At 36.9% G+C, this 23795-nt stretch overlaps 2 protein-coding genes across 4 annotated transcripts in view; one reads left to right on the forward strand and one right to left on the reverse strand.

Annotated features, from left to right (window-relative positions):
* PACRG (parkin coregulated) overlaps window positions 1–17520 on the reverse strand; it is a 582476-nt gene extending 564956 nt beyond the window's left edge. For both annotated transcript variants that reach the window (XM_033234274.1, XM_033234275.1), the window contains exon 1: window positions 17099–17520. In XM_033234274.1, coding sequence (XP_033090165.1) covers window positions 17099–17254 — 156 coding nt within the window. In that variant the 5' untranslated portion in view covers window positions 17255–17520. The remainder of the gene's footprint in view (window positions 1–17098) is intronic.
* A 98-nt stretch (window positions 17521–17618) lies between these two features.
* Window positions 17619–23795, forward strand: part of PRKN (parkin RBR E3 ubiquitin protein ligase) — a 1404897-nt gene continuing 1398720 nt past the window's right edge. Inside the window, exon 1 of one of the 2 annotated variants that reach the window (XM_033234273.1) lies at window positions 17619–17831. In XM_033234273.1, the coding sequence (XP_033090164.1) occupies window positions 17825–17831 (7 nt within the window). In that variant the 5' untranslated portion in view covers window positions 17619–17824. The remainder of the gene's footprint in view (window positions 17832–23795) is intronic. The other variant, XM_033234272.1, reaches the window with a different exon arrangement.

The following is a 23795-nucleotide window of genomic DNA, read 5'->3' on the forward strand; positions in this document are numbered from 1 at the left end:
CCTAAGCAGAACACTTATTCACTACCACAGACTAACTAATTACCTCACACAGGCTTGAAAGTTTCAGTTGTTGGACCTCAAGTATTAAATCTCAGCGTCTCTTGTCTTATTTTCTAGGTCCTACAAAATCAGCAGTCATCCTAGTTATTAAACCTTGATGTGCTTTTCACCAATATAAGACCACTGTCTGGTCAAGTATGTGTCCTTACAACCCCCTCAATGTCACACATAGATTTTTATTTTATTTTTATTTTAAAGTTCCAGGATACATGTGCAGAACAAGCAGGTTTGTTATATAGGTATACGTGTGCCATGGTGGTTTGCTGCACCTATCAATGCATCATCTACATTTTAAGCCCCACATGCATTAGTTATTTGTCCTGATGTTCTCCTTCCCCTTGCCCCACATCCCCCAACAGGCCCCTGTGTGTGATGTTCCCCTCCCTGTGTCCATGTGTTCTCATTGTTCGACTCCCACTTATGAATGAGAACATGCGGTGTTTAGTTTTCTGTTTCTGTGTTGGTTTGCTGAGGAAGATGCTTCTAGCTTCATCTGTGTCCTTGCAAAGGACACAATCTCATTCCTTTTTATGGCTATTCCATGGTGTATATGTGGCACATGGATTTTTAAGTCAATTCTTACTAAGGAAGCAGAAGCAAAATGATATACATCTTCCTGAATCTTTTTTTAAAATTTCATTTTAAGGACATTAAATATGAAAGTTATCCATTGAATGTATAAATATATATTTTCCAGAAAATAAATAACATAGACAAAACCTAGAATTCTGGGCCCAAAAGTAAGTATAAATAAATTTTGTTTCCTATTGTCAGGTCATTTTCAGAGCTCCTAAAACATGAACTTGCTAGGTTCTGTGATATGGTGATATGGTTAAAAAAAGACAAAAAAAATACATTTTGATGACATTTTCTCCATTGTTTTCTGATTATTGTTTATAACTCGTTTCCTTTTGCATTTTCTATGTACTGATCAAAATCACAAAAGCCATAAACATTACATGATATCGTTTGATTTTTAGTAGTAAGTCATGTTCTTAAAATCTTTAACAATTTTTTATGGACCTCTAAATAGGGATATAGAAAATAGAAGGGAATACCAAAACTTATGTAACTATTTCAAATATGCCTAAGACTGACCAAATTCTTACTATACACAACTTATATTTATTACATAGTAACACTTTTATTTTTCTTTAAGAGATGGGGTCTTGCTCTGTCACTCAGACTGGAGTGCAGTGATGATCACAGCTTACTGAAGCCTCGGTCTCCTGTGCTCAAGCAATCCTCCAACCTCAGCCTCCCAAGAAGCTAGCATTATAGCTACATGCCACAATGCCCAGCTTATTTTAATTTTTTTTTTTTTTTTTTTTTAGCAGGGGGGTCTGGCTATGTTACCCAGGCTGGTTTTGAACTCTAGCTTCAGGCAATCCTCCAACCTTAGCCTCCCAAAGTGCTGGGATTATAGACGTGAGTCACCACACCGAGCCGGGAATAATATGTTTATATAGATGTCTCTGATATCTTTTGCACTGAAACAGATGATCTGCATTTAAGGATCTAGAATAACAATAGACAAAAAAAGCCTTTTTTTTCAAGTTTTCATAGAACATTTCTAGAAAAAGATCCTATTCTAGACCAAATCTCTAATAAACTTCAAGCAGCTTAGACTGTAGAAACCAAATTACATAACCATCAAGCAACACATGTATTTTTAAAAATCATAATCAAACCATAGTCAGAAAGCCCTGACTAATAGGAAAAATAATTCCTCATAAATAGCAACCATATAAAAGAGGGAAGCAAAAATACAATTACATATCTTTTAAATAACAAGAATAATAATTTCTATTACAAATAAAAGTATTTCAAAAGAGAAATGTCTAGAATAGGCAAATTTCTAGAGATAATATCTTAATAGTTTCCTAGATCTGGGACCAAAAAGCCATTCGGTGGATGATAATTAAGGGTTTTTTTCCTTAGAATAATCAAAATGTTTCAAAATTGACTGTGGTGCTATACGTGCAACTCTGTGAATACACTAAAAGTCATTGTGTGTTACACTGTAACTGAGCGAATTATATGGATATATGAATTATATTTCAATAAAACTGCTAAAAAGAGGCATTAAATAAAGAATTAAAAAACTCAGTAAAAAAAGTTTAATAATGGAAAGCAAAAGAAAAAAATATGTGAGAATAGAAATAAGAAATCCATTATCAAAATTAGAAGAATTGGTATGTCAGTTCAGGAGACAGCATACAAAGAACACCAAAGCATAAATATATCCAATCAAAGAAAAAAATTAATAAATTAGCAATGAGAATATATTGGTCATACTAAAATTTAAAATATAATATATATATGATATGACTCAAATTTTACAAAGAAAAAAGGCATGCAGAGATATGGGAATAATTCAAGAGTGATTAATGCTAAAAAATGAGATTTGAGATTTATTTTTTCTCCTTTTATGTATTTTTTTAAGACTCTACATAAGAACTTTTCTCTTTTACGGTGAAGATAATTGTTTAAAATTACCCACAATATTAAAAGAAAAACATGAACTCAAACTCAATAGCAAAAGAACAAATTTTTTAAAAGTGGGCAAAGGGACTGAATAGACATTTCTCCAAATAAGACATCCGGATTCCCAGCAGATCTATGAAAAAATGCTCAATACCACTAATCATCAGTGCATTGTAATTTAAAAGCACAGTGAGATATTCACACTTCTTAGAATTGTTATCATCAAGAGGACAAAAGATAACGAGTGTTTGTGGGGATGTGGAAAAACGGAACCCTTGCAGATTGTTGGCAGGAAAGAAAAATGGTGCAGCTGTTAGTACGGAGGTCCCTCAAAAAATTCAAATATATATATATATATATATATATATATATATATATGAATATCTCCAAAGGAAATTAGTATTCAAAGAGATAGCTTCACTCTCATGTTTATTGCAGCATTATTCACAAGAGCCAAGGTATGGAAACAACCTAAGCGTCCACCAATGGATGAATAGATGAAGAAAGTGTGGTAGATATAGACAATGGAATACTATTCAGCCTTAAAAGAAGAACTAAGATTACTACAAGAGTATTGTAATACAAAGAGCCAATGCTTGAGGCAATGAGAAAACAAAGAAATCCTGTCATTTATGACACTAGGATGAACCTCGAGAATATTTATGCATGTGAAATAAGCCAGACACAGAAAGACAAATACCACACAATCTCACTTACATATTGTATTAGTCCATTCTCCTATTGCTAATAAAGACATACCCAAGACTGGGTAATTTATAAAGAAAAAGAGGTTCAATGGACTCACAGTTCCACATGGCTGAGGAGGCCTCACAATCATGGTGGAAGGTGAAAGGTACGTCTCACATGGCAGCAACCAAGAGAGAATGAGAGCCAAATGAAATGGGAAACCCCTTATAAAACCATCAGATATTGTGAGACTTATTCACTACCACGAGAATAGTATGGGGGAAACCACCCCCATGATTCATTTATCTCTTGCTGGGTCCCTCCCACAACACATGGGAATTGTGAAGCTATAATTCAAGATGAGATTTGGATGAGGATACAGCCAAACCATATCATATATGGAATCTAAAAAAGCCAGACTCACAGGAGCAAAGAGTAGAAGGGTGCTTACCAGAAGCTGGGAGATGGGGGAGTTGGGATGATATTGGTGATAGGACATAAAATTTTAGTTAAATAGGAGAAATAAATTCAAGACATCTATTGTACAACACAGGGACTATAGTTAATCACAATGTATTGCATTCTAGAAAATCACTGAGAGCAGATTTAATTGTTCTCACCACAAATAAATTAGTTTGTAAAAAATTATTAAAATCCAATAAATTTTTTTTGTAGAATGCAAATGTGGTAAACACATTTAGTTTTCTTTCCAAAGGAAAGTTTTTTATTTATTTTAGTTTATAGAAATATTGTTTCATTCTGGCAGCCAAGAACTCCAAGAGATAGGTCCTTCTTCCAGTCTCGACAGATGAACCAAACATAGCAATCTCATCTCTTACCTGATACTGACTATTTGTGTTCCCCAAAATTCATGTGTTGAAGCTCTAATCCCTAATGTTACAGTATATTAAGATGGGGCTTTGGGGGCTAGTAATTAGAGTTAGAATAGGTCTTGAGAGTGGGGCCTTTGGGCCAGGATTAGTGGCTCTACAAGAAAGAGACAGAGAGAGAGAGACACAGAGAGAGAAAGAGAGACTCTCTTCACAAGCATGTATGGAGGAAAGTCATGTGAGGACACAGCAAGGTGGTGACTTATCTGCAAGCACGGAAGAGAGCCCTCACCAAAATGGCAGCACCTTGAACCAAAATGGTGGCACCTTGACCTTGAACTTCCCAGTCTCCAGAATCATGAGAAATAAATGTTTAAGCCACCTAGTCTATGGCTTATGTGTTATGACAGCCCCAGCCGACTAAGACATTACCCTAGCAATAACACCTGGTCTTGAAGACACTAACTACCCCAGCAGTAATACACAGTCTTGAAGTGACTACCCTAGCAATAGCACCTGGTCTTGGAATGCTATGATAAAAGCAACTTGTGGTGGATTACTAGGAAGGACTTTGCTGCCTGGTAAATCAGATACACCAATAATTTATGCTTGTTTTTTTAAGCTAAATACATCATGATTAAATAATGTAAAAGAATGTAAGGATAATTCAGCATTAGAATATATGTATTCACATAATTAACATTAACAGATTGAAGAGGAACAAACCTTATAATCATCTCAACAGATGCAGCAAGTGTCTGATAAAATTCAATACTACTTCCAATTAAGAAAAACACCCTTAGCAAATTAAGAATATAAAAAATTGATATGGCTGGGCATGGTGGCTCATGCATGTAATCCCAGTACTTTGGGAGGCCAAGGAGGGCAGATCATGAGGTGAGGAGATTCAGACCATCCTGGCTAACAAGGTGAAACCCCGTTTCTACTAAAAATACAAAAAATAGCTGGGTGTGGTGGCGCATGCCTGTAGTCCCAGCTACTCAGGAGGCTGAGGCAGGAGAATCACTTGAACCCAGGGGTTGGAGGTTGTAGTGAGCTGAGATCATGCCACTGCACTCCAGCCTGGGCAGTTGAGCAAGACTCTGTCTCAAAAAAAAAAAAAGAAAAAAAAAAAAGGATATTGTCCCACAAATTGCACCTTCAATACAATTCTAGTTAAAATCTCCAAAGAAATTTTCATGAAACTTGACAGCTTATTCTAAAATTCCTATAGATGGTAAGATACCAACAATGTCAAAGAGGATATAAACAAATTGGGGGAACTCATCTCACTAAATACAAAATTTGTAAACCTACAACAACAAAGGCAGTTTGATACAGAAAAATAGTCTCATGGGACATAATACAGAGTAGTCAGTTATTATTCATAGATGGTACTGGCTTGGTGGCTCTCCATATGGAAAAGATGAAATCAAAGTCTTACCTCCTATCTTAAAAATAAATTAGCAGTTAAATAATTAACAATGTATAGGTGGACATTATAAGAATAAAACACAGAGAAGAAAGCTTACAATATCAGGATCAAAAAAAATTTTTTTGAAACTAGGCAAAAATTTTTTTTTTTTTGAGACGAAGTCTCACTCTGTCACCAGGCTGGAGTACAGTGGCACGATCTTGGCTCACTGCAATCTCTGTCTCCCAGGTTCAAGCAATTCCCCTGCCTCAGCCTCCCGAATAGCTAGGACTACAGGCACCTGCCACCAGGCCCGGCTAATTTATTGTATTTTAGTAGAGACAAGGTTTCACCATGTTGACCAGGATAGTCTCGATCTCCTGACCTCATGATCCACCTGCTTCAGCCTCCCAAAGTGCTGAGATTACAGGTGTGAGCAACCGCGCCTGGCCGACAAAAATTTTTTAAAAACCCCAAAACCATAAAGGAAGAATGTGATAAATATAAATACATGAAGTTAAATTTAAAATTTATGTATTAAAAAGATGTAAAAATAAGTATAAAGACAAGTTACAAATTGCAAGAAAATATGTACTTCCCATATCCGGAACATATCTATACCTAGAGTATGTTAAGTACAGCTCTATGTCAATAACAAAAGGACTAACAATGTAACAGAAAAAATGGGTAAAGGCTATGAATATGCACACTACAGAGGAAGAAATCTACATGATAAAAAAAACCTATTAAAAGAAAACATGATCACTAGTAATCAGAGAAATGTAAAATTAAAAAAAGATATTATTTCATATACTTCAGATTGCTACAATTTTAGTCTGACACCATCAAATAATGATCTGGGAAACAAGCATTTGGAAACAAGAATTCTCATTAGCTGCGTCACAATATAAATATTTATATATTACTTTGAAGAGAAATTTCACAAACTCTATTAAAGCTGAAGTTATACCTCATTTTTCAGCAATTCCAAATCTGGTGAACTTTGGCCTTCATGCACAAGGACTCCTACATGAGGACGTTATGCTACTGCAGTGTAGAAATCTAATAGACCCTCAGTATGAGAATGAGCTAAAAAGCTGGTTTATTCACACAACAGAATATGATAGAGCAGGTAAACAAATTTGCTATTAACAGGACATGCATTCCTGGAGAACCACCATTCAACAAAATGGCTAACTAGAAATAACAAAGTGCATGGGGAAATGTATGGGGGAAATGATGTTTCAAAAGCTCTGTACATATACGCAACTTTGTAACCAGAGCATTTAATAATCATTCTAATTAAAACTAACTACCACAGTTAAAATATTAAATAACTGATCTTTAGATATGAAATATTGGAGTATATACAGTACAGTGCTATGCCTTTTGAAAAAAATGATAGAAAGAGACATTGTAAGGATCTACAAAGATTGGGCTTGCCTCACGTTAGACGCTTCCAAGAGCAAGTGCACAAATAGAACTAGGAAGAAGAACCCACAGCGAACAGGTATAACCTATGACACTATGACTCTGTGTCAGGCTGCATTTAGCCGTGTTAGTATCATTTGTAGCCAGCTGCTGTTACTTTGTGGCACAAATACTAACAAGATGGGGAAAGTCACATCTGAACTTCCTACTTATGCTGACAGCATTTTGCTATTAATGAACTGAATAAGACCTGAAGGCATTACGGAAACCTGCACTGTAACCAAATAGCTCAGATGAAAAAGTAACCTGAAGAACAGTTCTTGAATTTCAATTATCTCTATATCTCTGTATCTATCTATCCATGGGATATATGAATACATACATATCATTATGTATATTAAGGAATAATGTATACAAACTTCAGGATCCTGCTTGCCTCTGGGAATGAAAGGACAGAGTACAAATTAAGCTGTAGCTCTCTTGGTGAGGTTTTTTTTTTTTTTTTTTACTTATAAGAATATAACGTTATTATTTAAAATATTGTTCATTAAATCTAGATGGTGAATAGATATCTCTTTGTCTATTTCTACATTTATTTGTATATTTAAATTTTTCAAAATGTAGAAGAACATGATTAAAATAAAATACATGCAATTCAGTGAAAACATTTGATTAAAAAGAGGGTTAGTGAGATGGCTGGGTATAAAATAAATATAAAAATACTTAGGAAAACGTACACCTATGAGCATGGAATGATAAATTATATTACTATAAGTGAAGACAGTGTTGTACGATGATCATTATTTGCAAGTGAGTTATATGATCATTTCCATCTCAAAATGATGTTCGACTTTACATCTTATTAAAGGGTCATTTGGAAGATTAAACCGGTAAAATGTTAAAATTTAAAGCAAACATTCGGGGAATTAACAGGATAAATTAGCCTCACCAATTTCTAAAACATATTACCAAGTTGTGGTTTAATTACCACAATAATCAAAACAGTGGACATTGGTTAAAAATTCCTCTCAAATATCTCTATTATGTAGAATTATGAAACACACAAAAAGAAAAAGAACACACAAAGCAATGGGGAATAAAATATTACATAGTAAATGTCTTTGGAAAAACTGAGTAGCCATCTAGAAAATAGTTTTCTCAGATCTTCCCCATCCTACCTATGTGCCCAAATGTTCCCAATCCTTAATTAAAGACTAATTAAATCAACCCCAGAACGCTTGGAAGAATTAAATGGGAATCTTTCAAGTGATTACAATTTGCAATCTGAGGACTACAGCCTTAGAAGTTTGCAAACCCCTCATTTGTATCATGAATAGGTTTCAGAGGTGCTGAGATCCTGACCCTCAACACTGGCAGGTGGAGATGTAGACAGCAGGCTAGTCCGGGAAGTCAGAAGCCCCGTAGGGAGGCCACAGGAGGAGCTAAAATAGGCACATTCAAGCACAGCAAGTGGCAGTATTAATAAAACCTTGATAGGGGTTTTAAGATTGATAAGATCTCTGACCCAGTACATCTACTTCAGAAATTGTATTTTAAGGAAATACTGTAAAATACAGAAAAAACTTTTTTATATAAAGACACTCATTTCAACATTATGTATACACTAATAGCAAAAGTTGAAAACAACCTAAGTGAAAGACTAAGTAAAGTATGACAAATTTAAAGGATAGAATTTTATGAAGTCTTTTAAATGCTTATGAGTTTTCAATAACATGTGAAATATTAGCATATTAGAAGGAATCCATAAAATTCCATATAAAATATTATAATTATACACATTGCAATCTATACAAACACATTGGTAGGTATATACACTCTATTTACTCTCGAAAAATATGTGCAATCTAAATAATTTTAAACATGTATATAATGAATAGAATTTACAACATAATTATTTTTGGCAAAAAAAAAAAAAAAAAAAAGCAGAAAATAAGATTGAAAACCAAACTAGTTGGGAGCCTGGTCTCTCTTAGCCTTTGCACACTCCCCTAGGCCCTTCTCAACTGTTATATTTCACCAAACATGATTCCCTTCAGGAAACTTTCCTGGGCTCAGACTCTTTCAGGTCACCCAGCTCTGTGCTTTTATCATATTACACATTTTCTCCCTACCAACTTATAAAAACAGCAGCTATCTTGCTCCCATCACGAAATGAACTGAGAACAATGACTAAAATATGTACAATCTACACATTCCCGTGAGCACTGTAAATTCCATTTCTAGATCAAACTGGACCACCGAAAGCCTATGTACATGTACTATAGCAATTTAATATTATACAAAATCCAATTTGCCAAGACACATTTTAATAACACGTACTTAGCCCTCACTGAAATCTTCTGTGGATGATATTTTCACTGCATTTCTTGCAAAACATAAAAATGTAGACATGGTGTGTGGCATGTATTTAAAATGTGACCAATTTCTCAGAGAGTTCAGTGTACAGAAAGCTCCAGTTCCCTATAGTGATTGATGGGCTTCTCCTTTCGTGATAGTGAGATGTGTATAATGTTCCTCTTTCAGCAACAGATGCCAAGAAGCTCAGAATTAAATCTGAACATCCATTGATAAATATACTGACCCTTATGAATGACAAAATTGATGCTTCTTTCCTTGAGCCCGAAGTTTCTACTTTAATTACCTTTTATTTTATTATTTCACTGTTGTTTTCATTTCCAATCGCTCCAATTTATTTTCTAAGTCATGTATCTTAATGTATATGTATTTCATTGCAAGCTAGTTGAAACTGCTTGAGGAACACATTATGAAGAAGTACACAAATATGTTCAAGGTAATCAGTTTTCTTCACAAAGTATGTAACTTTAAAAAGACAGTAACAAAAGCCACTATGGAGAATGGAAAGGAAACTCACGGACTGGGTAACTGTAGTTGCAATACATACAATACTAGACAAATGCCTCATATCATTCAGAATATAGATGGACAAAAGCACTACAAATAAATAAACCAAATCAAGCCAAGAGAAAAACAGTCAAAAGTCTTAAAGAGACACTTCAATAAGCAGCATATCCAAATGGACAGTAAATATATGAAGAAGTTGTTAACTTCATTAGTCACAAGACAATTAATATTAAAATAATAAGGATATAACATTACATCCCTACTGGAATACTTAAAATGCAAAATAAACAAAATATTAATTATTGGTGATATTGTAACGCAAACAGCACTCTCAAATAGTGCTGGAAAGAGTTTAAATTTGAAAAATCAATTGGGAAAACAGTTTTAGTTTAGTTACTAAAGCCAAACATGCATGACTTAGGGTCCAGCAATTCCACTCCCAGAAATACGTCCTTGGTCATGCGTAGATACATTCTCCAAAAAAAGTTTAAGAATTTTCGAGTGGTGCTGTTTGTAACAGTTCTAAATTGGATGTCACACAAATACCCATTGAGAAAGCGATGGATAAATAAATCATGGTATATCCGAGAAAATACTAGACAGGAATAGACATGAAGGATTTATTTACAACTATAGTTGTATGCGAGAATGTGGGTGAATCTCACAAACAGAATATTGTTGAAAGAAACTGGACACGAAACAATCGCGCACTTTACGATTTCATGTCTAGAAGCGCAAAAACAGGCAACACTAGTCTGTTGGCCCAAGTCAGAAGAAGGGTAGCATGTGGGTATGTTGGGCAGTGACTAGAAAGAGGCAGACGGGGTTTTGTGGCATTGACAATATTTCTGGATTTGGGTGTTGTTTGCATCAGTGTGTTTGGTTTGATGTTCACCAAGTGATTCACTCACAATATGTGAGAGAACTGTTGTAAGAAACACCTTGAAATCTAGGTTCCAGTCCTTGCTCTATCTTTTAATAAGTATCTCTAAACAACCACAAAACATTCCATTGTTTGAGATTTCTACATTAAGTGGAAAAACACAGTCTACCCTGCTTTTTCATAAGATTGGTTTTAAAATCCAAATAGAATGAAGATGACTAGCCCTATTACATATGAAAGAATAAATATATGACATTAAGTAATCAATTATTAATAAGGTTACTTGAAATAATAAAAACATAGCACTGACATATCATTTAAATTGGATAGGAATTCCTAAATTTAGTAGGAAGATATTTGACATAATTTAAGTATATAAAGGGTTATGTAACAATTATCTGGCCATTTAGGGAAAATAAGTCAAAATTTATACCTTCCAAAACCGAACTGATTTAAGGTGAAGCAAACTTTCAAAATAAAAAATTAAAAGTAAAACCGAATCAAGGAAAAAAAGACTCAATTTTTTCTCATCATCTTAGACAGGAAAAAGCTTTTCTAAGCCAAACCACTTTAACTTATTTCAATGAGTATAACTTTTATAATACAGCATAAAACATTTGCTAATTATTCTCATTTCTAGATTTAATATCTATATAACATCATTGGCATTTTCTTTGAAGCCACTAATTTGAAGATGATTGTCTAACTGTAGTATTAAATATAGTCATTCATTAATTCAACTGATCAAAATAAGATAAATAGCAGCTACTATGTGCCATACATTTTTCTTGACGTGAGGATGCAGCAATAGGTGAAATAAGCAAACTTCCTCTCCTTCTGGGACTTACTCTCTGGTGGAAGAAAACACAGGCTCAACTAAATTAATATTAGAGGGAAAAATATAAAACAGGGAAGGGAGATGGGAGTGCTGGAGCTGGAATGGAAGGGATTGTTAAGGGTCTGAAATTTAAAATAGAGTGGTCAGGAAGGGGCTCACTAAATAGCTAATTTTTAAACAGAAATTTGAAGCATCAAGAGCTGATGACACACAGGGTAAAATGCATTTCAGGCAGAGGAAACAGGAAGAGCAAAGGCATGGCACTAAATGAGTTCCCGAGGCAGGGCCAACAGATTTGCATAAAGCAGCAAGGGTAGGCAGATCACACAGGGCCTTCCCAGTATGGGAACCTTAGCTTTTACTCTGAGTGAGGCAGGGAGCCACCTGAGGGGTTGAGGTGAAGAGTGCCATATTCGGCCTTCTCGAGTTTTAAAGGGAGCCTGTGGGCTCCACAATTAGAGGGGATGGTTTAAAAAAATTCAAAATAGAGACAAATAACAATTACAACAAGAAAGTGGGAGAATATGAGATAAGAAGAAAGGGTAGAATTGCTTTCCTTCATTCATCAAATATTTATTGAATACACTGTTAGGTTCTGGTTAAGATTAAAAATGACTTAGACATGGATACTGCCCTCACAGAGAATTTACGTAAGGAGATAAAACATGAGCAGAAATGACCATAATATAAAGTAGAACACAATGAATAAAGGATAACTTTCTATGTGGGTGACAGGAAGGGAGAACGAAAGAAGTCTTCTTAAAGCAGTTGGCATTTTGCTGGCCATAAAAATATAAGCTTCTTGACAGCATGTGTTCTGTCTTTTGCTGACTGCTAAATTCCTAGCATTTAAAACAGTGCTTTGCACATAGTCTGTGATCAATAGATATGTGTTACCTGACGAAAGAATGAATTTGTATATGCAGATACGTAGGGAGAAGGGTGTTAGAGCAAAGGGAACAACATAAACAGAAACACAAAAATAAAGAATCCGATTTACTTCCTGGGTTCAGATTGACTGAAGTAAATGAGAACAGTGGGAGATGAAATTTAAAAACGTACAATGGGATTAGATCACAGAAGATCTTGCTGGCCCTGGGGAAGTATCATGACTTTTTTTATAAGAATTGGGAAACTCCAAAAGCTCTGAATAGTGATAGGAGCAGAACATTGTACTGGCAAGATTAGTGTAATTATACCAATAATTGATTGAGGGAGTCAACCAATTGATGGGTGGATAATATTGTACAAACCTAGACAAAAGGTGATGAGGGCCCCCATTAGTTTATTGCCACTTGGTCTCTTCATCATTAGTACTTCTCTATCGGAGACACCTGCTTATTTGTATTGTAATTATTTTACTTGTCTTTCTCCTTTTCTTCACCAATAATGTAGCACATTTAGCACTGGAGTTAGACACTTCTAATTATCCTCCAATATCCCTTGGCTACAGTAGTAAAACATTGCAAGTTTGAGCTGGACACAGAGCTACCAGTTAAAGACTACATGTCGCAGCCTCTCTTGCAACTAGCTGTGGCCGTAAGACTAGGTTTTGGCAGGATTTGAGCAGGAGTGAGGATTGCTGTTTCTGGGACATGCCTTCATAATGAAGCTGTTTGCTCTTCAGTTCTTCTTGCCTCATTCTTGCAGATTGCTTCATACCCATTTTTCTCTCCCCCATCTGAAGTAGGTGTTGGAGACGATGCCCTTTTGGAACTACATAGCTTCCTTCATCCTTTTCCTGGGCTTGGGTGTTACTTCATGGGTCAAGCTTTCACAGGCTTTTGCAAAACGGGAAAATGTAGGCATATTACTAGGTTCTGGCCAGTTGGATGACAATGAAAGTGGGGTGCTGTGTCCGGGTCATGCACATATGGGAAGCTCTCTGCTTCCACTTTCCTCCTTCTTGAGGGCAGGTACTTGACCCTAGTGGTCTCAAGCCCACCTTGTCTCAGGTGTCATTTTACAGGATACAAAGAACAAACGTGCTCCTATGCCCCTGCACCGGACTCATGGGGAAATACTGCCCAACCTCCTGAGATTACCTACAAACTTGAACTTCTATTATAAGAGAAACAACTTCCATCTTAATTAAGCTATTGTTATTTGGTCTCTGTCACAGCAGCCAAATTAATATTTTAATATATAATGTATACATATTGATGATTACCACTACATGTTAAATGAGTACATGATTGGACACACTATACATGTAAAGTACAGGTTGAACTATGCCTTATCTGAAATGCTTGGGAACAGAAATGTTTTGGATTGGTTTTTGTTTTTTGTTCAAATTTGGAATACAGTCATCCCTCAGTCTCCATGAGAAACTACTTCCAGGACTTCCTGCAGATACCAAAATCTGCAGATGCTCAAGTCCCTGATATAACATGGCATAGTATTTGTATATAACCTACACATTTCCACCATATACTTTAAATCATGTCTATATTACTTAGAGTATCTAAAACAATATAAACTCTATGTAAATAGCTGCTATGCTCTATTGTTTAACAGGGAATAATGACTAACAAAAAAAAGTCTGTACATGTTCAATACAGATACAATTTTTGTCTCAAACATTTCAATCCAAGGTTAGTTGAATCCATGGAGGCAGAACCTGTACAAACAGCTGACTATATCTGTATTATACACTGGTGGTCATGCCAATTCCAAAAATCTGAAATCCAAAATGCTCGAAAGAGAGTTTTCTTTGAGTGTAATGTCAGCACTCAAAAAGTTTTGTATTTTGGACCATTTCAGGTTTCAGACTTTTGGAATAGGAACACTCAACCTTTAATATTAAAAAAAAATATGTATTCCATTCCCCTAAACTTTGAGCATAAAGCATCTGTAGTCTATTGAGAAGGAAAGCTGTAATAGAAAGCTTAGGCTAAACTCAACTTCTCTGTCACCATAAACCTGGGTCAATTTTCTAATTTGCTTCATGATAAGCATGTTCAGCACAGAAAGCATCTGACAACATGAAGACAACAAAATGCTTGGTTAATAGTTTCTGCTCATGGGCTCTATCACAACCCAAACAAGGCCTATAAAAGGAATATGACTATGAAATCTTCAAATTGTGTATATCTTACATCTCTTTATAGGCAAGCACTATAAAAATGTGATTTTGAATATTATTTGATGGCAGGGCTTTTGTGATGCTTGTTTTCTTATAGAATGCAACAAAAATTTCATGGAAACAAAGTCTACTTTCTATTGAAGAACAATATTTGACATTGAGATTTTAAAAATTTTGCCATTTACATTTATCATTATTTTTCAATAATTTTGTGCTCTCATATCCAGACTGACTGTTTAAATAAGCATTTCTGCTTGCACAGCCCATTTGATGAAACATTTATGATCAAGTTTACGTACTTATATCGCTATTGCACTCAAATAAATATCAGGAGTCTCTGTGTAACTTCTTAGGATATGTATAATTCTTCATGTTTTAGGTGGAAGAGCATTGGAATGGTGACTTATCTAACTGGAAAAGTGGTTTGGAGGGTATTGGCCTTTGGAGCATGAGGTTGCAATTAAGAAAAGCTGGAAATTGTCATACATATCCTGAATCGAAATACACCTTCAGAAAGAGATGAGGATATTTTGATCTTATAATGCTGAGAAGTCTATACTGCTGAAGATAAAAATGGTGAAATGTAAATATTGTTTATGAAATGGAAAATTTTTATTTCCTATACCACTGAAGTTATTTTGTATAAACAGTATTGTCTAGCTTTCTTTTATCAAGATTTGAATGTTGTTATTTTGGTTTACCTTGGAGTACTAAGGGCAGGGACTTTGCTTTGCTGATCCCAAATCCCCAGAACTGTGCTTAACAAGTATTGGGTATAGAGAGAGAGAGAGAGAGAGAGAGAGAGAGAGAGAGTTGTTGACTGAATAAGTAGATGAATGGATAAATAATCTTTGTATTTGAGAATTATGATTTCCAATGGCAAGAGAGGTATTGCTAGTACAAGATTTTCCTTTAGAATATAAAAAGATAAGATAATGTATCACAAATAAGTTGTTTATAAAGAAGCCTGCTTCATAATCAATGTGTTTTTTTTTAAGTCATGTAGGCATATTTACTACATCTGGCAATATAGAAACATTAGATTTTGCAGAATTATCTCTTAGGCGTAGGATTATATTAAAGAATTAACATGATACAAGAATTATGAACACAGGTTTAGGAAGAAACAGAAAAGAACCCTGACCAGTAAAAAAAAAAAAAAAAAAATTGTGATATTAAAGTATAACATTAAAAAACACCAAAATTGTAAATATTATGTAGAAGAAAAACTAAATTATTAACTTGAATGGTTATGGTATTACTGATAAATGCATCATCTTGACTCCTAGGAGAACCAATTTATGTGAAATTCCATGAAAAAGAATTAGTTACAACAAGCAGAATTTTAGTCTATTTCCAAGAATTTTAACTACTGTAAATCACCTGACACACTTCCCAATAATTAGGATATCATTTTGCATAACCACATGGGAACCTGGCCTAGAGGTCTATAGGTAATCTGTTTCATTCATGTATTTTAAGTATGTCGTTTAGGAATAAGTTATTAGGTTTACAACATATAAGCAAAGGAAATAATGTGACACTGGAAAACAACATTACTCATTTAACATAATGAATTGCCACATGTAGTAACTCAGATCTTCCCAGGGTGTAAATTATACAAATTTGAAAGCTGTATTTATTATTTAATGCCTCATTCCCAGGCAGGTGCTTACTCAGTAGCAAAATCTGCCTTAGCATACCAAGTGTAAAGCTATTTAACAAATAGGAAGGTTTAAAAAATATATATACTATCATGCAGACAGCTAAAATATTTGTATGTATTTTTAATCTTTTTTCTCTAATGATACTTAGAATATTTTATTTTTGTTACTACAAATAATGGAGATGAAATATGAACTGTATTAGTAGCAGAGACACATGAGCTACAGCTTGTATTGTTTAAAGCACATCATCTTAAAAGGCCTGTCAGGAAACAGTGTTCATATTAAGTGGGCTTTCAGTACTCTAACAAGATGACATCATTTTCTAAGAGACAAGTGTTGTTAGAGTAACTGCTAGGATATTCCAAAATATCCTAGGTTGAAGAGAAGAAATTTCTCATTATAGATTATTTAATGAGTTTATGTTCCCAGTTGTATATCAGCTCATGTTAAATTTTGCAAGAGTTTATGATTTCTAAGAACTCACCTTCTACAAGGCCCTTTGCTGAGTGGGGTTAGTTAGCAATCAGTAATTAAAGGGGATCTTTTTACCTCGTATAAATAGCGTAAGAGTAATTTGGGGCGGTTTAGAAAAGATGAGTTATCAGGAAGGTGCTTATCAATGGGCAGAGTATATCATTTGCCCAGGATTCTAACAACCTAGCCTGGCCCCCACACACTGTGGGGGACCGTCTGCTACTTGCCAAGTAATTGCCATTTTTGGCAAAGACCACCCAGGACATGGGCTCAGAGTCCATCCTAGGGCTGGCCAACGTCTGTAAATCTCGTGTTCCCTGATACGGAGCGAGTGCATTCAATTCAGGAAGATCACTTACGACTGAGTTTTTCATCATGGCTTTGACTGTGAAGCCCTCAGAAACCAGGGAGTGAGGCTGGTGCACCGGGAGCGGCTGTTGTGCCAGCAGCTTGGTCCTCTTCGGCATCTTGTCTGGGCATTTGTTTAAGCTCAGGGTCTCTTTTTCTGCCACCATCTTCCTAGAAAATGTCTTGTTCTCATAAAAAGTATAGTAAAAGAATCAGTGGGTTTTACGGATGTGAGCAGGAGGTCGGGAAAAAAATGTCAAAAGGCGCGTTAATGGTAGAAATTCAACCCCTCGTAGTGCCCCGGGTGATCCAGATGTTTGGCAGCTCCTAGGTGAAGGGAGTTTAGGGGAGGGGTGGGGCGGGAAGAGGGCAGGACCGTAGCTAGAGCTGCAACAAGCTTCCAAAGGTAAGCCTCCCGGTTGCTAAGCGACTGGTCAACACTGCGCGCGCATAGCTCCGCCCCCCGGTGACGTACGATTGCTGGACCTGAAGCCGGAAAGGGAGGCGGCGGAGGGCTGGGGGGCAAGAGGCGTGAGGGGAAACTACGCGTTAAAACTACGACTCCCAGCAGGCCCTGGGCCGCGTACCCTCCGCGCGGGCGCATTCCTAGGGCCCGGCGCCGGGGCGGGGAGCCCTGGAAGATTTAACCCAGGAGAGCCGCTAGTGGGAGGCTCGGGCTGGCGCCGGTGCGCGCGTAGGCCCTTTCCTGGCCCGCAGCCGCCACCTGCCCAGTGACCATGATAGGTACGTGGGTACCTGCCAGGTACAGCCTCTCTGCGCCGTCCTGCGCCCCGGTGTGGCTTTGGCCGACCTGGACCCCAGGTGCCAACTGTCAGTGACGGGGCCAAAGTGCCCATGCCGTCCCCGGCCCGCACCGCCTGGCTTTCCCGGACGCGGGCCCGGGGCTCCAGTGTGTGCGTTCCAAGCCGTCGCCCGCCCGCCCCTGCTCTGAGCGTTCCCGTGAAGACCGCCTCACCTGGGACGCCAGGCGGCCCCGCACCCCTGGCCCTCGCTCGCGGTCCCCCGGACCGTGTAGGGTCCCGAAGCCTCCGTCCCGCCGCCGCCCCTCGCCCTCGCGGCCCTGGCCGGTTGTCGTGCGGTTCAGGACCCATCGAGACCCACTCTCTGTGGGGCTCTTTCAGGAAACCCCAGCAAAGCATTAAACTCTAATGGAAGGCACCTGGTGAGGGTGGCTGGGCGCCACAGAAACTCCTCCAGATGAATCTAAACTTCTTGCTCCCTCGGATGTTTCCTTTTAAACTTTTCGTTGGAGGGCTGAGGTGAAAGAAAAATTGAGAGTAAATAATAGCCGAGATTACATCTATTGCCTTTTGCAAAATAACTTTTTTTTTTTTTTTTTTTGGTAAAACACAATGACCGAGGTGCAATTTTGTGAACAAAACTTAGTGGTATCAGAGTTGTTCATGAACACTTGATGTGTAAGACGAGCAGAGGTGCAAAGGTCCTCTTCCAGGGTTATTGAACCAAAAACTACTTTAAGGGCTGTCCCTAAAAATTAATGGAAATGCACCATATGTTTAGAAGACAGTGCTATATGGGGTTTCATTATTGTGGAAGTTTCTCCAGGTTGTGTATGGAGGGTTTAGTGAGCTTGTTTAGGGCTAATTCCTGAGGAGTATCCCTTACAAAACACTTCTGATAGCAGTTAAGTACGTTCGAAGTCAGATGTGGTCGTCCAGAAGAAAGGTGAGAGGTGGATTCATAAAATATATGATCTTTATGCACTGAAAACACTTCATCTGTTTTTATTTATGAAGTTATTGTTAAAATGTAAACATTCTGCCCATCAGTGGGAGAATCAAGCCAGCTAACTGGCATTGTCTTTGTCTTTGTGGCAAAACAAGAATGTTGTCCAACCTTTCTTCCCTCTCTAGCATGGTCTGACTTGGTGAATGACTTGAAAGTTAACCAAATTACGAAAAAAGTATAATGTTTTGAGTCTTCTTGAGCTCTTTTTAGGCGACATTTACGTAAGATTCACTTGTAAGCACAAGTCAACTGAATCAGAAAACCAAGTAGAAGAGATTTTCCAAAATCCGTGCTATCAGTAGTCTACAGGAAGAAAATAGCCTATACCTTATTTTGAAGACAGTTAAATACATTTTATTTTAATTTAACTTAATCTAGTACACAGATAATTTTAAGAGAAACAAATTTATTGTAAAGCTATATGAAGACAGGCATTTAAGATCTGGGATTACAGGCGTAAGCCACCACGCCCAGCCTCATTAGCCACATTTCAGTAAACATCTGAATGGCCAGTTTGAGATTTGGGTGTGGTGAACAGTGCTAAAGGTAGGTGAAAGTGAAAACCATTAAAAGGAAGCCTTGGAGTGATGGGTTTTGTGTTTTTGTGACAAAAATTCAGAGCCAGGAAAGACATTACAGACTTTATCCAGTGATCAGTTGGAGATCAAAATGTAAATAGTATGTATCTGGGATTTTCTGTTAAAGGTAAGAGTGCTTCTGAAAGCTTGCTCCTTTCAGGCCTATGCTTTCTCTGTTACACTCACCTTGTTGCGGGATTCAGGAGGACGAGAGAGACCTCAGGTTGAAACAGGTGAATCTTTATTGAGTGCACTCAGACCCAGCTGACTCACATGCAAAAGACTGGGCCCAGAATAAAGACAGTACTTGACTTTTATACACACTTCACAAAAGGAGATGGGCTAGCTTGAAGCAAACTTACAGTGGTGTCAAAGCAGGGATACAGAGGCAGGACAAAGACAGGATTGCACATGACCATTGCCAAGCAACCCAGATGTTCGTTATCTAGGTTTGCCTGGGCACAGGCTTATCCTATAACCTTCACTATGGTGCCCAGGCAGCTGTAGTTGAGGCCTATTCAGGCTTCTCATGACCTTCGTTGTACTTCTTAGATAAAACAGAATACTTGAAATCACTAGTTACAGAGAACAAGAGTCTATAAACTCATTCCATAAAACAAAGGAAAATTTGTTTTTCTTCTCCCTGTGTTGAGGGAGTGCTGGGAGAGTCTCCAGAGCACATTAGATAATATTATCAAGACTCTTCCTGGGTCTGGGCTGTGCCTATTGCTGCCTCTGGGACAAGTTAGCCTAAAACAGGAAAACATTTCTTTTTCTTTTTAATTTTATTTTTCTTTAATTTCCCACCCCAACCTTAATGCAAATAATATTCTGCCAGTTGGAGAAACGTAAAGATGGGTTTCCTGGTAGAAGAGGAGTAAACAGGACTGACTGGGACCTAACTGCTAATGGAATGTACCTTCCTTTTACTTTCTCAAAACCGAAGATTCCCTTCTTGGGATGAGGACTGTTTCATAAGTCCTTATATTTCCCACCTGGATTGCGATTGATATGTTGAATGCCCTGACCTGGGCAGCTATGGAAACATAATTTAATTGAAGTCGGTTAAAAATTGTGCCTTTGTGGAAGGTTTGGAGAAGGACTTCAAGATAATACAAAGCAGAATAGAAAAGCTTAAAAGAATTAAATGTAGAAAAGTGTAATTTTTGGTATCTCTATTAAAAATATATTTTGACTTTTTAAAAAATGATCAGTTCTTTGTGTTTAAAATGGAATGTTAGTGGTGATATTTGTGGTATGTTCTAAATGTTCTGTAGAACTGGATTTAGGTATTTGAGTAACAGCAGATATTAGAGTGCATGGTTATATATGCACCAATGTTGTCAGTATTGAAATATACATTCAGTGTCTTATATTTTTAAGAAGATTTTTGATTGACGAAAACCATTCATTGGCATATAGTCTCTCCTATACCTTGTTTCACTTAGCATCTCTTTGAGAATTTACATATCTGCATGTACAGATTCACTCAGCAGTTCCTGCCTAGTGTTTTATAGGAAACACTAATGAAAATATTTACCAACAAGTAAGCACTCATCAGGTTTACAGACAACTGTTATCAGAAATGTTTGGGACATATCTTTTTACTTGCACATGTAAGCATATATGTAAAATAAAAATCGTATGACAATTTGAGTTAAAGAGTTTGTAGATTTAAAATTTTCCTAGGTATTTCAAAATTTTTCTAAAATAAGTTGCCCTATTTTACAAACCTATCTAAAGCCTCCTCTAATACAACATGGTAGTAAAGAGCTGCCCTGCCCCTCTGGCCTGAAAATTACCAAAAGACGTCCTTCCCGAGACTGACTCAGCTTTCACTAGCAGAACACCTCCTGGATCTCCAGTCCCCACCTCTCTCTCATCCTAGGTGTAGTACCTTTCAGTGTACAAGCTGCACAACTGTCCTTGGTGGCCCTGCCCTCCCTTTCAGTGTGTATAAGGGTGCCCATTTCCTCCCATGTGCCATCAAAGATTTTTTTATTTTTGCCCTCTTGACAGATGAAGAACAGCATCTTTTAACTTTGCAAATTAATTTAGAAGAAAACTTTCCATTCTCATCTTATAATGCGTTAGTTTCACAAAAGCAGATGCAGTGATTTCAGCACCTGCTGTGTACCCTTAACTGCTCTAGGTGCCAGGGAAATGAGGGAACACAGCAGAAAAAGTCCCTTGCCATCAGGAATGTGCGTTCTGACTTTACCATTTGCCCATACATCTGCATATTTGTTTTCAAGCTTGTGTGCAGTGAATTTTAAAGTCTCAATTTATATTTCTAGTTGAATATTCTGTGTACTGCTCTTTGCCCTGCCGTTTTAATAAGTTGATGAAAACCAGCTCTATGCCTAAGTACCCCGAAGCTTCTGTTTATGATGAGGTAAAATTGTGTCAAAAATAGGCTCTAATAAAGTTTTGCATAGAAGATTTTATGTAATTATATAATAGTTTTTCCTTGGGTCCAAAGACTCTAAAATGACCCTTTGTCCTTTACAATTTTGGCCCTATTTCTGAGGATGTTTTTGAAGTCTGCATTTTTTGAAACCTCATAGTTTCATTGCCTGAAAATGATACAATGAAAGTACTTTGTATTAAGATATGTAAATCCATTCCTACCTCCAAAGCGTCTTTGAAAAATGCAGGAAAAAAAAAAGAGTTCTTACTTCGAAATGCTTCATATTCCTGAAAGCAGTTTTAATGCAAAATACTTTATTCTGTTCGCTTTTAGTTCTTTGATCAATGAAAATTGCTTCTTACCTACTGTTTCTTCAGCCTTTAATTGTAGCCCAGTGCTTATTCAGTGTTTCTGTTTTCATTTGCATTTAATGAGCTCATTTTAAATGTTTCTTTGTAGTAATCTGAATGGTTTCTCTCCCTAAATTTTGTAACATTAAAGAAAGAGACTCCTGACAGTCGGCTGATTTATGTTACAGCTTCCCTCCCTGGCTGATTTACTTCATCCTGTAGGATAGAATCTTGGTTCAAAGGAAATATAGTAGCAGTATTCTTTCCCCCAGTAATTTCCTAATTACCTAGGACTCTAACAGATTAACTCAAATGTCTGTTTTTCACCAAATAGAAACCTTTTTTCCTTGGGTGAATAGGTATTTAAATTTACGATTATTCAGTGTCATTTCTTTATACCATATGTATTAGGTGGTGCTGGGTAGGGGTGGGTACACACAGGTTGTATATGTCTATATATTGCCTGTGGGGAAGGTACATAGAAATGACCATTGCTTCCCAATGAGTTTGTGGCCTAGTTGGGCTGATTAGGCTTATATTGGTGGTATAGATTCCACCTTCACCACTGCAGCAGAAGAGTAATTAGAAAGATATGTGTACGTATCAGCACACACATACGTGCCTGCAACATGTGATTTTTTGTTTTTTTTTTGCTCATGTGATTCTCTTCGAATGCCCTTTCTTTCTGTTGTATGTCTGAAAACTACTGTTCATTATTTGAGATCCAATTCCAATGGCACCAACTTTATATGAAATTTTATGTGTCACCTTCTCACCCTCTTTTCAGTGTGGGGCAATTAACACCTCCTTTACAGTCAGCCAAGATATTAGCAACTACCCTTCATCAGGTTCTTGTTCATAGTCTAGAAGGGGTACAGAAAAGTAAAGATTTACAAACCTGAAAGGTGAGTATCATGATACAGGTTTATACAGGGAGTACTGGAAAGCTCAGCCTATTGAGCCTGGAAGATCCAGCTGTTTCCCAGTGGAGCTGTTCCAGTTGTCCTGCAGGACAAGCAGGAGTTAACTAGGTGAAGGAGGCCTTCTAGACAGGCATGGAGGGGAGAGAAGAGAATGGAATGAAAGGTATCTGGTGAGGCTGGCAGGCACACCAGATAAGCTTTGTCAAGGAGGTGAGTTTAAAGTTGGTGATAGAGAGGAGTCACTGAACCATTATCTATAGAAGAGCATTATGAACAGGTTGTCTTTTAGAAAGATATCCGTGGCAGTAATAGAAAATTATGAAGTAGAATGCTGTAGAAAATAGTTACACTAGTGTCAATAAGTCTAGATAAAGTGTTAATAGCTTTTATTAATAGAGGACAGTCTTCCACTGAGAATGATGGGGTAATTGTGTGGTAGGAGATGGCTTTTCTCAGGGTGGTGACATTGATTTGATACGTCATTATATCATCTCGGATTAAGGGCCATACTTCTTTTTAAAAAGTTCTTATTTTTATAGAATAAATTAATGTCTCTCATTGACAGGTGTTTTATGTCATGTTACTAAAGCTTTAAGTGTATTTGTATTCCAAAAATAGTGTGTATCTCCTTCTTTAATATGTGGAACATGATGCTTAGGTTCTATTTATAGTTTCTT

The sequence above is a fragment of the Trachypithecus francoisi genome, unplaced genomic scaffold, assembly GCF_009764315.1.
Source record: "Trachypithecus francoisi isolate TF-2019V2 unplaced genomic scaffold, Tfra_2.0 Lachesis_group15, whole genome shotgun sequence".
In the NCBI taxonomy this organism is placed as follows: Eukaryota; Metazoa; Chordata; class Mammalia; order Primates; family Cercopithecidae; genus Trachypithecus; species Trachypithecus francoisi.